Below are 16,096 nucleotides of genomic sequence, written 5' to 3'. Positions count from 1 at the left end.
ATTTTTTATTAGATGATTCAAGATGCATAAGATATAATAGTTCTAACCAATAAAATCTCATCGATTTATCATTCACTAACATATCCAAATTGGTGCGTACAAATATGCATCAAAAGTCAAGTGCGATGCCATGCACCCAAGGTTTGTTCTCGGTGAAGATGGTAAACCACCATCCACAAATTCCTCTAAAATATAAAATATAAAGAGTTGTTATTGCTCTTCCTCAAGATCTTATTTTAGCTCAAAAAAATTAATAAAAAAATAACAAAACATAAATAAAATACAAAATATTATAACAAATTAATAATTCTTCCATCATCATCATCGTCGTCATCGTGAAGATGATAATATAAATCACACCATCAATCAAAATCTAATATGATCCAAAAAAGTTGGAGTGAACCACGACACGATCCTAAAACAAAAATCAAGGAGCATCAATATAAATCACACCATCATTAATACCATGCAACATGATTTTAATCCGATCCCTCCTTGCCATCCATGCTTAGGAACCAAAATATACAGCATAATTATCACTCTTACAATAACAATACCCACACCACGAAAAATGGACGACGAAGAAGAGAATGAGGAGGAAGAAGAGCTCAAGAAACTCTTCCAAAAAGGCGATAAAAAAGGTGGAAGAAAAGGCCAAGCAGCTCAGCCACCGCCGGCCCTCAAAAACAACTAATAATAATAATAACTATTATTATAACAACAACAGCAGCAGCAATATTAATAATAATTGGGAAGAGATGACATCAGCGCCGTCCGATCGGCAGTTGATCAGATCGATAGGGGGAGAGCCAGGCGACGAGCTCCGCCCCGATCCGGCGATCTGCATCGGCTCGCCGCTCCGCCGCCACCAGCGGCGACCGGCAGAGAGGACAACTCAGGTTCATCTGGTCGAACCACCCGTCGAGGCACTTGCTGTGGAACACGTGGCAGCACGCCAGCCGCCTGACCCGGTCGCCGTCGGCGAGACCGCAGAGGCACACCACGCAGTCCACCTCCTCCTTCTCCGCCGACGGCGGGGCCTCGTAGATGAAGGAGCGGGTGGAGGAGGCGATGACGACCAGGCCGGCGAGGCCGGATCCGGCGGCGGGGAAGAGGGGGTCATCGGCGACGGCGGAGGATGGGTGGAGGCGGAGGAGGCCGAGGGAGTGGAGGAGGCAGAGGAGGAGGGAGCGGAGGTACGCGACCCACTCGGCGGCCGTCACGAGGAGGAGGATCGGGATGGAGTCGCTGGAGACGTCATGGAGTCGGTTCGACAACCCCATTTCTTTCTTTCCTCCTTTCTTTTTCCTCTTTAATTTCTTAGTGAGGAGAGGGAAGAGAGAGAGAGAGAACGGTGGAGGGTGGGGGGGGGGCGGGGAAGAGGGCAAGTCGGAATTAATGATATTGAGAGGGAGGGCGGTTTCAAGTAGTGGTGGTGGGTCCCACCACGGTACCACTTGAGAAGGCCGTATTGATCCGGTTTCCATGGAGAAGCCATTAGAGATGCCCTCCGATTGGTCCGTTGGAGCTCCCCTCCTCCTTCAAAATAGCGACTGGATTGATGGATGGGTCCTACAAATTAGTGTTGGGTCACTTTTTGGGTGGGACCTGTTCTTGGCTCGCTCGATCATCATTTCTTGATTGATGGGACCTGCATGCATGGATGACAGAGAGAGTGCGATTGGATCCGGTGGGTGTTTCCCAATTCCAGAGATCACATGTACTCGATCAAAGAACTTTGCAGAAAAGCTTGGTTTAGTTATCGTGGAAACTTGATGACAAAATGGTCCAACCTGTTGATTCTTGCATGTGACCAATGTTGAGGTTCCTATTGGCGTGGGTCCTTTATTTCTTTTTTTTTTTCTCCATGAAAAATATTTTAATTTTTTAGTTTAAGAGATCTTTTAGTAGGCTCTATTTATCATGACATTAGTATTTCATTCCCTCATGTTTTTTTCATAAAATTTTGATCATGTTTTTCACAATTTTGAGATAGATCAACATCAAAGATTGATGAGATGTAATATCAAAGGCTCTAAGTCGGCATGAAGCTTCGCTTCTCCTCCAATTATATGTTTATTTATTAAATTATTGCTTAGTATATGATTCCTAATGTCATTGTACAACTTCACATGTAATATGAATTTTCTGCTATCAATTATTTTGAGAAATTCATTTGCTTATAATTGCAATATTGTAAAGTAAAGGCAATCAACGAATTCGGATAAGCATTCGTAGGAGGCAATTTGAGTTAGGACTTGTTAAAAGTCTATTTGCGTATCTCACTTTAGCAAGTAAGCAAATTATTTGACAGATAATTTAAGAACAAAACTCTTAGTTTCAACTTTTCTTGCTATGACTATATAATGAATTATAAAAAGAGTTATCAAATTGATTTACACTTTTTTTTCTCATTTGCTTTGAAAAAATAAACAAGTGAGTTGCTTTTATAAAATTTCTCCAAGCTCTCAACAATTCATCCAGTTTTTACATTATCGAATATAGTTTCATAAGCTACATCTTTTTTTTGGCATATATCATTAACCATATGACCGGCAAAAACATTTAACAGTTTAATTCTCTTGGAAACTATTATAATATGAATTATTTTATATATGCTCTCTCCAAGAAGATGTGGAGTGTATTCTTTCCTAGTGCATGACCTTTGTCTCACTATATAAATCATATTTAGTGGAATCAACGCAAAGGTGGGTAGATACTTAGCAAATTGAAATAATTGAGAGGAGAAGAATTTATACATGAAATTATTGTTAATCATACTACAACAATAATAAGAAAAATCACACTTTAGGCAATGAGTTGCATCCCTCTTTGAACAAGAGAGGATAGGGTTGGTGGGCGAACCCCAACACCACAAAATCATATTTCTCAAAAGAAAGAATCAAATTTCCATAGTATGTTCTAGTTTACTATGCTCAACTATGTTAAAAAATCTAATGAATAAAAAACTATATTGTATCCAAATATCCAACATCAATAATGGCCATGTCAAATAAGAGTTGGTCTAAGATGAATCAAAAGTCATGCGATAGTCAATTGGTCCTCATCTAATTTTGTTTGTAATCTCGAAACTCAATACAAGATACAAACATGATACTAATATTCATATATTTAGCTTTATCTTTTGCTTCTAGGAGTAAGGTTTTTACAGTGAATCAGCAGTACTTAAAATTTAGTTAGAACTGTTCCGCATGGAGAATGTTCTTTAGGTTTGCTTATTTGAATCATAGATTTTCTTTATTTTGTTATGATGATAAACTTGGTGTAGCTTAGTGCAACACTTCTGATGACCTAATTATTATACTTGTTGTGGGATGGGCATCGGGGGCTTCGAGCCCGAAAGTCCCATACCGGAAAATTGCAAGAGACTCTACTGCTTAAGTACTACCAGCCTCCCTCTCCCACGTGAGGCGCTTTTTGCGGGGCAAAACCGTGAGGGGCGGGGTGTTAACCGGATCAAAGGCTTGGGCCCCGTTCCAGAGCGGACAATACCTCACGGTTGGCGAGGAGCGATGGGTTGGTACGACTGGACAGTAGATCTCAAACAGTGGCGCCGTCTGTGGGAACCCGTCTCCTACCCGCGCAGTAGCCTCTCTTGCAGGGGGGCTCTGTTGTGGGATGGGCATCGGGGGCTTCGAGCCCGAAAGTCCCATACCGAAAAATTGCAAGAGACTCTACTGCTTAAGTACTACCAGCCTCCCTCTCCCACGTGAGGCGCCTTTTGCGGGGCAAAACCGTGAGGGGCGGGGTGTTAACTGGGTCAAAGGCTTGGGCCCCGTTCCAGAGCGGACAATACCTCACGGTTGGCGAGGGACGATGGGTTGGTACGACTGGGCAGTAGATCTCAAACAATACTCATGGATAAAAATTAATGAAGAAGAGGAGAGAAAAAGAAGGCCCAAAATGAAAAAACCGATGCACAAACTCGAATCCAGTTTGATTTGTAGAAATTAGATGTATACTAAATTTTAAAAGGTTTGGTAGCACAATCCATTATTACAAATGAAACAACACCACATAAAACACTGATTTGCAAATGCTGAATTTGTATAAATATGTAATATATTTACACTCATGTCAATTAAGAAGCCTTAATTTTCCCTCGAACGGAAAATAATAGAGTTGGTCCACGTCCGCATCCAAAGTGTTCCAACCATGTCCTAATGACATGATAAACCACAAGGAAATGGAGAGAGGTGAGAATGATCCCTACGGAAGCAAGACATCCTTGCAAGACTAAAGTCTAGTGGATATATAGAAAGGTAGGAACAGGAATATTCCAAAGTATTAGCTTGTGACATAACATAATCATAGGTCTTGGTTAATTAATCATATAATTGAAATCAAAAGCATAGATAATGGAGATCCGCCGAGATTCTCGGACCTAAACGGGTGTCTTAATTTATTTTACCCAAAAAAAAAAAAAAAAAAAACAACGGGGGTCTTTGGTGTTGGTTGTGGTGTTCAGGGGGAACGCGAGGAATACTTCTAAGATCTTCGAATCCACCGACCACAGTATAATATATCCATTCTACTCCTCTTTAACACTTCGTTCGAGGGCTTCCCCACCACCTGCCAGGTCCATTCAATCGCTTGGCCTGTTGTTCCACTTGCACCTCTTGCAAAAGCTCCACTATTGTTTATGTGCACTGTATGAGGCTCTGGCTTTCTTCCATCTTTTAAAACTCTCTCTCTCTCTCTCTCTCTCCAAGTCATGTGCCAATCCTCCTTCCGTCACAATCATCAATATTTATTCTTTATTTGATATAAAAATTAGATTAGAAAAAGAATAGATGAAAGAAAATGCTAGATGATTTTTTTTTTTTATCTTCCTATATATTTGATGAAATATGAAAGAATGAACGTAAATATTTTCTCTGTGTCTATCTGGTATAAAAGGCATGAAAGAAAAGATAGATGATATTTTTACTAAACTACTATTTGATTAAAAAAAATATGGGATGATTCTGTCAACCTCATATGTAATATCCTTTATTTTATTCTTCTGATTTGGGAGAATGTAAATTGGTATGCTCAGATAAATAGATGATCTCTCATTTTCATCCATTTTTTTCAAAATTTTTTGAACTAAATAATAGATGAGAATCATCTATCTTTTCACATCTACCTATCATTTTTCTCACTATCTCAACCAAATATAAGCTTGAAAAATACGAACTTAAAAAATATAAACTTATTAAGATATCGTGGACTTGAGTGGCATCTCATTTTTATCTCTATACCTCTTATATAAAATATTTATAAATCATAAGTGCCATGTGATTACATGACAGCCTAATGTCTCGGAGCCGTCATGCTAATTTTGTACTACACTCCAGAATATTGTGCACTATTTAAGATCAATACTTTACTTTTCTTTTGTTTTAAATGGCTGATATGGCCGACATGAACTTAAGAATTATTTATGGGTTGGCATATATGTTTGTAATTTCATAGAGGAGTATTCAAGCCTATTATGATGATTTCTATTCATTAACTATGCCTAAACATTAAAGTAGCTTATATAATTTAAGGAAAGTTTGTTTTTGATCATAAATGATCAAAGGCTATGTGCCATAGGTAAGAATCTAGGTTTCTTCATGTTAGGTGGTGATTGCAGCTACTTTAGAAGACATTGCTGTCATTTGGACAGAAAATTGAGAGGAAAATAAGGAACGGCGTGGTGTGGTTCTTATTCGGGTAGCATGTTGTCTTTATTGTCTCAAGAGGCCCCGCCAAGTTGCACTAGGTTCACATTGCATTGGGTTTTCTTCGATTCAATTATGGAGAGAAGTTTCCACACTTTCTTATGGACTTATCAAACCAGCCATGGATCAAACTTGGCAACTTGGAGGGGAGAGCCGTCGGATTTAATGATGGATTTAGTATAATTGTGAGAAGACAATTTGCTAAATAATTCTTGTGATGGTATTGACCAAGAGCTTTAAGTCCTTCCCCCACCCCTACCATCCCTCAAAAGTGCCAATCCCCTAACTCCATGTATCATTTCTTTATCTTGCATCCAACTATATTTTTAAAGAGCAAGTCCGGTTGACTCAACTTTGGATCATGGCATCATATTTTCAACGCCACTCATGTATCATCTTCTTAGATACAATAAAATATCACTCTTCAATCTTTCTAAAAGATCTCTTTTCTTCATTGTCTTAATGAACTATGGAGCTAGCCTCAAACACTCGCCTAAAAAGTATAGGGGAAAAAAAAAAGGACACATAAAAATTTTAAGGAAAAAGTTCCCCAATTTATTATCTTCCTGCACCAACCATACTCATACATGAAGAAAGAGAAATATAATCTCCATTCACAACGAGAAGGCAGGAATGGAACTGGTGACTGGGGGGCTTATTTGCAATTGCTACTGTCATCATGTTTTAGCCTGTCTCATCATGCACCTTGTTAGGACTGCTTTCAAGCTCAATAATGGAGAGAAGAGTAATTTGGCCGATATTAAAGTACTTAAACAAAATAATTTGTTTGTGAAAAGAATTTCTATTATTCTCATTTAGCATATAAATTACAAACAATTTCATATTTCATGTATTGCCGGCTAGCCACCTCCATTATTTTTGTTGGAAAAAATTTATAATCAACAAACAATAATACCAAAACTCGTTTTTCCTTTTTGTGTAATTAAATAGGATATCATTATAATTCATGAAGCAATAATAATTTTTAGAAAAAATTATAGAGACATCCAAGTTTGACCGTTTTACACTTAGATCTCAAAAGAAAAAAAAAATTCAACAACCTAACAAAACTTTGAAAATATTGCAAAGCACCCCAGTCGTCTGTCTCCGGCCCAACAGTATTAACAAAAAAGATGAAATGACAAAAATACCCTTAGTACACATATGAATTTTTATTTTATTTTTTTGCCTATGGACCGGGTGCAATTGGACCGCGCAAAATCCCACGATGGATAACATGCCACGTTACCTCTTATACTGCATCGATTCCTAATTACGCGCTATCCACCATGTGTATACTCCGCAATTTGCCCTGGTTCACTTTGATCTCCTTCCTGCTCTCCCACTGCCACCTCCCGTCGGTCTACACCATCGCCTTCCTTCCCATCGTCATCGGTGTCAACCTTTTCTTCCGATCTTCCTCAAGTGCTTTGCTTCCCATCATCACTGTTATCGCCTTCCTTTCCAATGTCACCGCCCTCCTGGACGCCCACCTCCCGCCAATCTCTACCATCGGCTTCCCCCTGCCGGACGTCCCCACCAGTGTCGACCTTCCTCCTTGCGGATGCCCACCTTCCGTCGGTCTTTATCATCACCTTCCTTTCGCAGACATCCGCCTCCCATCAGTCTCCGCTGTCGCCTTCTCCCTCATGAATGCCCTCACCGATGTCAGCCTTCCCCCTTACGGATGCCACCTCCTGTCGATCTCTGCCATCGTCTTTTTTCTTGCGGATACCCACCTTCCATCGGTCTCCACCGTCACCTTCCTCCTCACGGACGTCCTCACCAACGTCGACATTCTCCCTCCAATCTCTCTCTATGCTTTTCTTCCCATAGATCTTTGATAAAGAGAAAGAAATGATAAAAAAAAGGAAACAAGAAAAATTTGATCAATTTACGTGAGAAAAAGAAAAATTTTTCTTTTGCCCATCCCTTTTTTTTATGATTTTTTTCAGATTTTTTCTCCATTTTTTTCATTCTCTGGAGTAACTAGAAGGAAAGAGTATTTATGATATTTTATAAACCTTAAACTCTCAATTACTTTAATGTTATAATGTTGCCTAACAGTGACAGACGACTGGATCTTTTTGCAATATTTTCAAAATTTTGATGCACGGTTGAACTTTTTTTTCTTTTGATTCTAAATGTAAAATAGTCAAACTTTAAAGAATATCTCCATAATTTTTTCTAATTTTTAAAATATTTTTAGATAATTAATAAGTAAAATAATAAATGATAAGAAAATAAAATAATCAAGCAACCCATATATAAGAGACACCACAATTTTAATATAAAAAATTCATTAATATGAATATTTTATTATTTAAAATAATAAAATTATTATAGTTTTTTCTAGCTCAACTAGCAATAACATATATACCATCAAGATTAAATCTTGACTTTCACAAAAAAAAATATTATTAATAAAATAAATTTTAATTATAAATATAAAAATAAAAGATAAATCTTACGATTCGTAGGTGTTTGAAATAATCAATAAAAAAAAATTCAAAAAAACAGAATCGTTTAACTTGAAGCTCTCTATACTAAAAATAATATATTAGAATTTTATTAAAATCAAAATATGATTAATCATCCAATAAAATAATACATATATTTTTTAATCTTTTCTTTTCCCCATCCTTGTTTCTCATGGAATCAGTTGCCGCAGCTGTTTTGCCGCAAAACCAATCAGGGCAAGAAAACCACGACGACGAAAGCCCCCAAGGACTATTCCCCGCTTTCTTTTTCTCTATTCTTCAGTATGCTGCCCTGTCAGTTACTCCACGACGAAGAAGCCCTTGCAGGTGACGTTAAGAAAAAGACTGTGCTTCTTTTTTACTTTTAATTTTATTTCAAAATTATAGGTACCATATGAGGGACCACAGCAATAATTTTATACATACTACAAGCCTCCTCTCGGTGGTCACTACCCTTCCCGCAATCATTTCTCCCTCCAAGTCATAAGTTATTCTTCCCCTCGTCGCAATCATTAGCACGTAAGAATGTGAGCTGGTTAGGACATCATGGGCTCAAGTAGCATCTCCCATTTATTCTATACTCTCCTATATAATTATTCATAAATGAGATCGATTTTGTAATTATTGAACAGCCTAAATAGCTTATAATAGGATTTTAAATTAAAATTAAATCTATATTTTATTTGTTTATTTGAGTGCTTGGTGGTGGCTGTTTTACATCCAACAGAGACAAAGACATTTATATCAGCTAGGCCAATATATTGGAGTAGCCTCTACAATGCAATGGAATTTTCTTTTGTGTCACAAATGATTCAAGAGAATTTGTTATAGCTCAGCCTCTAGCTTATATTGACTATTTTTATGGAGTGAGTGTGACTACTTTTGGAAACATTGCGGCCACTTGGATAGAAAATTTGAAAGAAAAAGAAAGGAATGACATAATTGCCTACGTTGCGGGCACATTTATTGCGTTTTTATTGTCGTAAGAGGCCTCACCCAGTTGCATTTGGTTCACATTACATTGGGTTCGTCTCAGTTCAATCATGGAGCAAAAGATTCCACGATCTCTCACGTTCAAGCTCTGATTCTAATATGATATTTTGTCAAAACGACCATCCAATCAGACTTGGCAACATGGAGAGGAGAATTATTGGATTAAATGGCCAATCTAATAGAAATGTAACATGACAATCTGCTAATTCCCATAAACAAACCCAAAAGTGCCAACTCTCCAATGCAGCATACGTTCAAAGTAGAACAAAGTTTTGCATGAATTGAGTTTGAAGCATGCGATTACATTTCTAATGTCAGTTATGTGCCATCTTCCCCAGATCCCTATTCGGATCTATATAAAATCCAAGCAACATCTTTCTTTCATTTTCTCCATGGAGTGAATAAAGCTAGACTCATCCCTTTTATCAAAAAATAAAAATAAAAATAAAAAACACAAGCATGTCATTTGAGATTTATGTTTTTTTAAGAGGAACGTCATTTATGTTTTCGAACAAAAATCATATGGGGTGGGCATTATAAAATATCATATGAGGTAGGCTTCCTATTTTGCCATGTTTCTCTCTATGCCAATCTTAAAGAAGAAATCTAAAAGTCAAAGACTTTAATTAATAAAGTCGTTAGTCTCATAATTAAAATAAAAATATATAATATTTTTTTATTTTTATAATATATTTTTTATTAATACATACTACATAATTAAATGATACATATCAAGCAAATTAATCATCAAGTAAGTTAATACATATCTTCAGAAAAATCGATATATAATTTTTGGAATAAAGAGTTCATCAATATATAGTATACGATCAAATAATACACACCTAGTAAATTATCATCTAATAATTTAATGCACATCTCCAAACAAATTGATACATAGTTTTCAGAATATTATGTCCATCAGTGTATACTATATGGTTTGGTGATATATATCCATCAATTTTCTGATATATATCGTAAGTTTTTTTTATATACACCTTCAATGATCTAATATACATCTCCATATAAATTGATGCATAATTTTTAAAATATAAAGTTCACCAATCTGTAGTATACGGTCAGATGATACATACTCCACAAATTAATCATCTAATAATCAAATACACATCTCTAAGTAAATTGATATATATTTTTTAAAATATCATATTTATCAATACACACTACATGATATGATGATATATACTTATCAACTTTCTGATATATACTGTAAATTTTTTAATATATATCTAGTAATTATTTAATATATATTTTTAAATAAATTAATATATAGTTTTCAAAATATATCTTTTATCTTAAAATATGTATTGGATTATTGCTGGATGTATATCAAATAAGCTTACAGTGTATATTAGGAAGTTGATAAATATGTATCACCGACCATTTACTATATACTATGAATATAATTTTCCAAAAGCCATATATTAATTTGCTTGGAGGTTCCATACTGGATTGTTAGATGACTAATTTACTAAATCTATATCACCTGATCGTCTAGTATGCATTGATGAACTTTATATTTAGAAAATTATAAATCGATTTAGTTGGAGATATGTATTGACTTACTTAATGATTAATTTATTTACTATCAATAGAACCATATAGTATGTATCGATAAAAAATATATAATAAAAATGAGAAAGAAAGAAAATATCATATTTTTTTAATGATGGGACTAATGACTCCATTAGTTGAAAAGTCTTTGACTTTTTGGCTTATTTTTTAATATTGGTGTTAAAAGAAATACGGCAAACTGTTGAAAAATATGCTCCAAAATCAATCATCAGCCTGTTGATGGTTGTGTTATTTGATATAATTATATATGAATTAATTATTAATAAAATATTTATTTGATAATTTTTATCATAAGCTTGTACATCTTCTATATCGAACTTCTATGTTATGATGAAAGTTCTTAGGACTATTTTAAATCGATAAAGGAGAATTTATCCTTTAATTCTTAAATAAGTTCGCGATCAAATGATATGCTATTACTAGGATGATAGACATATCAAGTATAGGTCATTGTGTATCATATAAGTTAGTTGTCCTCTTAATCAAGGAGCGTGGAGATGCTAGTATGGCATGCAGAAGAAATGTAAGAGTATGTTTTATTGAATATGATCAACTCTGGAGTATTTTGCTGTCAAGAGTTATTTCGAAGGGATATGGGTATAAGTACCTCTCCAATCTGAGATCACCACGGTGACTTACAAGCAAGCAATTCACTGTGTTTTAGTGCTAGACTATCTAAATTTTTAATTCAGGATCGAAATATTTTTGGGCACAGTCAAGTACTTGTGAAGTCGGTACGTGAGTCAAGATATAATTGATCACTCTAAGAGATTGGAGAGAATACTTTGTATTTCAATTTAGTAAGATTTTGATCAGGATAATCCTTGTGAGGAGTCACATGATTTATTAAGTTGAGACACATAATAGATGTACTGTTAGGAGTTGACAGTTTAAACTCTAAGTCATCCTTGTATCAAGGGTCAAAAGAATAAATTATATAGTAACTATATCCAAGTAGGTTCTTGAGTGTTGCTTTGCATATATTCGCCCTATCCAGACGTCAGATACCATTGCTATATTGTTACTCCAATTAGTATAGAAATTTTTTTTATGCTACTAACTTAGGTTCGAATCTATTGGGTCACACACATTAAAAATTTCTCTTCGATCAGATGACTGATTTGAAGAGTCCCACTAGATGGAGACTCTGATGAAGAGTCCCACTGAACTGAAATTCTATCATTAATGAAGAATTAGTTAGTGACTAGATCACTAATTAGCTCAATTTGATTGAGTATTAAAGTCTGAATTAAGTCTGATTGAATTGGATTCAATCAGATCAGATTTGATTAGGTTATGAGATGACCTAATCGATAAGGAAGAATTGATCTTGATTTGATCGAGTCTATAGCTCAATTAATTCACTAATTTGATCAAATTTAATTGAGATTATGAGAGCTTAATTAGATTAGATTCATCATATTTTATTTAGATCTAATTGGATTAGGTTTGAAAGAAATCCAATTGGCTAAATCCTAAAATCCCAAATGAATGGAACTCTCTCTCTCCCTTTGTGCCTCCCTTTCTCTCCATGCCTTCTTTCATCGTACAAATTATTTTGTACACTGAATAATCTACACCAAAGCCTTCTATTGTCACCCATTAGTGATAGGATTAGGTTGGATTGATTTTGAATTCAAAGCAGTTTGAATTTTAAAACCTATGTTGATCTATATCCTCCCACACACCGGCCCCTTGTGAAGGGCGCCCAATATGTGCGACAAAAAGAAATAAATCCTGATTTTTTCCATGCCAAAAAGCCTTGGTCGGCCTTTTCTTTCATCTGGATATGGATGGGTTAAGTGGCATTTGATTTAAAATTCAAAGAGAGTTTGAATTCGAATCAAACAACTCGTTATCACATCCAAGTTTGTTTTCTGCGACAACCATAAAATAGTTTTAATTTTGTACGCCAAATGAACTTTGAGTTTTACCATGAGATAGCAGAGAAAAAGAGGGGCCGAACATCTTTCTTAGGGCATAAGGTTTGGGGTGGGTTTCTACCATCTTGGCGTGTGCAAAGAAGGAGATCTATCTCCTCTCGGGTGAGAGATCTAGAAATTGTTCTAGGGTTTCTGGGTGAAAAAAAAATCAAAGAGAAGTGAGTCTTCATCTAATTTTCTCTACCATCCAGCATCCTCCTCTGATCTATCTTCGACATCAAAAAGATCCAAGGTGATTGAAGAAGGAGATCAAATCAGATCCACCATCAGAAGTCGACTGCACGAGCTAGCACTCTCATGGAGGATTGATCGGTCCGAGGACTTCATGTGGACCATCCGTAGAGGTCGGATACTTATGCGGCTGCTAGCGATCAGAGAGAACTTTTAGATCTATATTCTTAATCATGGAGTTTGACTATCCACGCTCAGGTATTGGGTTCGAAACCCTCACTGTGGTAGATTAGATCCATCACAGTGTGTTGTTTTTGTTCACATACTTGTTATTTTAAATTCAGATTTTTATGCATGTAAATTCATGTTATAGATTTTTTTGTAGAAGTTTTAAGATCAGATTTTATACATATATTTATAGATTAAATATTTTAATCTAATATTCTTTTACTATAAAATTTTTGAAATACATACATGAAATCCCTACGCATCCCAACAGTGGTATCAAAGCCAGGTTCTATATAACATGATACTATATGCATTTAGATCTATAATTTAATTTAGATTTGATCTGATATATGATAATTAAATCTAAAATTATTTATAGATCAAATCATATAAACTAGTATAAGGTTGTCCTGCTGTACGGTTTATCCCTTACAGTGCAAAGGTTGTCCTAGTTTGTACTGATCCTTATAAAATCTGATTTTAAATTGAAGTATATAAAATTTATTTATGATGATGATTATCTAATTTTAATAAAATCAAAATATAATAATCAGATCTAAAATAATTTAGATTAGATTTAAATTATTTAAATTAGATGATCTGAGTAGCGAAGTAATCGGATCAGGTTTGTCACCAGATCATCCGATCATAGGAGGTAATAAAGATTAGATCTCTCTTTTTCTCATCCAATTGGATCCTCTTATGATGTGTAGGGGTGTCATTGTTACTATATCCCATGAAAATGAATGCGAAAAGAAAGCTTTACTTTTCTGCAAAATCCTAGGATTGTGTATGTGATACATTATATGAAAAGTAGTTGCATCTAATCTTTACAAATAAAATTTAGAATCATAAATATATTTAGAATAGTTCTAAAATAATTTATGATTGATTTTATTACTATTTATATAAAATTATTTTGATCTGAAATTAATACAATTATTGTAGTTGTCTGTTGAGTCAACTCAGTATTGTTTGGGTCAACTCTGGATCCTGGTTAGTCAGCTCAATTTCTATTGAGTTGACTCAATGAAATAAGTTAAAATTGTAATTTATAATTCATCATTAATGAGTCAACTAAGTCTCGAAACTTAGTCGATCTATTGTGATGAGTCGGCTCAATACAGGGGTGAGTCGATTCAAGTTTCAAATCTAAATAATTATGAATAAAAATTAATTATAAAAATATTTTATAAAATTTAAAATTATTTTTAAATATCGAACCCTTATCTACAGCCTTAAACTTAATTGAGAATTAAGTTGAACATATTAGATCTAGAATTGTGAATTAAAGATCTAATATCATTCACATAAAATATGGGTGATGGGTTTATGGGTTAGCTTAATCAGGTCCTTCTAAGTGGATTAGATCCTAGGATTAGAATCAAAGATTAAATAAACTAAGAAGAAAAATTAGATTAAATTAGAATTTCTCTAAAGTCAATACAATAGTTGTAGTTGGTCGGGTTCATGTTTTTTATTAGATCCAAATGGACTCTGATCTTGAGCTCAGTAGTTGAATCCAAATTCATAAGTTGATCCAATTGAAACTGATTAATCAGTTGGTATCTAAGGTAAGTTTGACAGTCTTGATCGATGATCTTTAATTAGGAGCTACTCGCATAGATTGAATCTATGACGAGTTAATAACATATTCCTCCTATCGATCTCACTTACCTGACCAACATGGTAAATCATATTTTGATCAGATCGCTTAACGATTGGGGTTTGATCCATGCAAACTAAAAAATCAGTTACGACTGATTTAGGTGCTCCTACTTCGACTTGTCTTAGTCCTCATCATGACTTAGTAAAGTCAGTGGGAGGATTGCTGACTTGTCAGTTGAAGTGGCTTATTTCTAGTCCATCCTGATGTAACTTGGTGAAGTCAGTGAGAGGATTAAGATTAGCTCGTCTGTGTATTTAATTTTTTTAAATTATGTTAACCAAATTTTCTAAATTATTAGGTTCATAGAATGAGCTAGTTATGGTGATAACTAAATCATAACCTTCCATTAAGGTGAATGATAATAGGTACATTATTTTTTATTGATATTGCAAGTGCCATCCGTCTGGTATTTCTATGAATGATGAAATTATTATTTATCATATGATGATTTTATTGTACTATCTGATGAATGGTTGGATTGACCGAGCCATACTTATATTCGATTATTCATTAGTTAGAATCACTGAGTAGGTTCATGTTAATAGTTGGTCTAACTAAGACTTTCAGTGGAGGCCCATCACTTACTGAAATAAAATCTGAGATGAAATTAATTATTAAAAATTATTTAAAAAAATAATTGATTAAAAATCTGCCCATAGATGCATATGGGTTAGCCGAGCCATACTCAGATCTGTATGCAATCTGTGTAGATTCTAGTACCCACTAAGGAATTAAGGTAATTCTTCAAATTAGAGATAAAGGCTACCAATTTGTATAAAATAGTGGAAGAACCTTTAGACTAAAGTTCATGTCTTTATGCTTGATTAATTCATATACTAATTAGGTCTGTGTTTTCTTTTCTTTTCAGAAATAGCTAGCAATTTGTCGCTCCACTCACTATTTGACAGTGATGAGCTATTGGATCCAACTTCGATAGCCAGTATCAGAAGTTGAACATTGGTCTTGAGCCCAATCTAGCTAAAAAGTTTAGGGTTGAATCGAGTCAAGTAGACTATGATCCAAATAGGCTAAAGAGAAATGAGCAATCAGTTGCTGGTCAAGGTGCTTATTTGATAACATCTTGTAATTTCTCTATATGTGACACTACTACCTCGGTATTGGATATCGAAATTCAGTTCACATATGCAATTCATTGCAAGGACTTCAAGTTAGTAAAAAATTTGAGAACGGTGAGAGATTCCTAAATGTGGGAGATGGAAGCCAAGTTCTAATTCCGACTTTAGGAGTCATCGAGCTTGTTTTCAAATCTAATAATGTCATTTTAAGTGATTG

The 16,096-nt window shown here is 34.9% G+C and overlaps 1 protein-coding gene across 1 annotated transcript; it reads right to left on the bottom strand.

The window, feature by feature from the left end:
• Positions 1–764: 764 nt before the first annotated feature.
• Positions 765–1,283, bottom strand: LOC105056403 (E3 ubiquitin-protein ligase RHA2A). The gene has a single exon (XM_010938595.3). It carries the CDS (start codon positions 1,281–1,283, stop codon positions 765–767), a length of 519 nt encoding a protein of 172 aa, XP_010936897.1.
• Positions 1,284–16,096: the final 14,813 nt, after the last annotated feature.

The sequence above is a fragment of the Elaeis guineensis genome, chromosome 13 (assembly GCF_000442705.2).
Source record: "Elaeis guineensis isolate ETL-2024a chromosome 13, EG11, whole genome shotgun sequence".
Classification (NCBI taxonomy): domain Eukaryota; kingdom Viridiplantae; phylum Streptophyta; class Magnoliopsida; order Arecales; family Arecaceae; genus Elaeis; species Elaeis guineensis.
The sequence above is the reverse complement of the archived record's forward strand: the minus strand, read 5'-3'. Positions and strand labels throughout refer to the sequence as shown.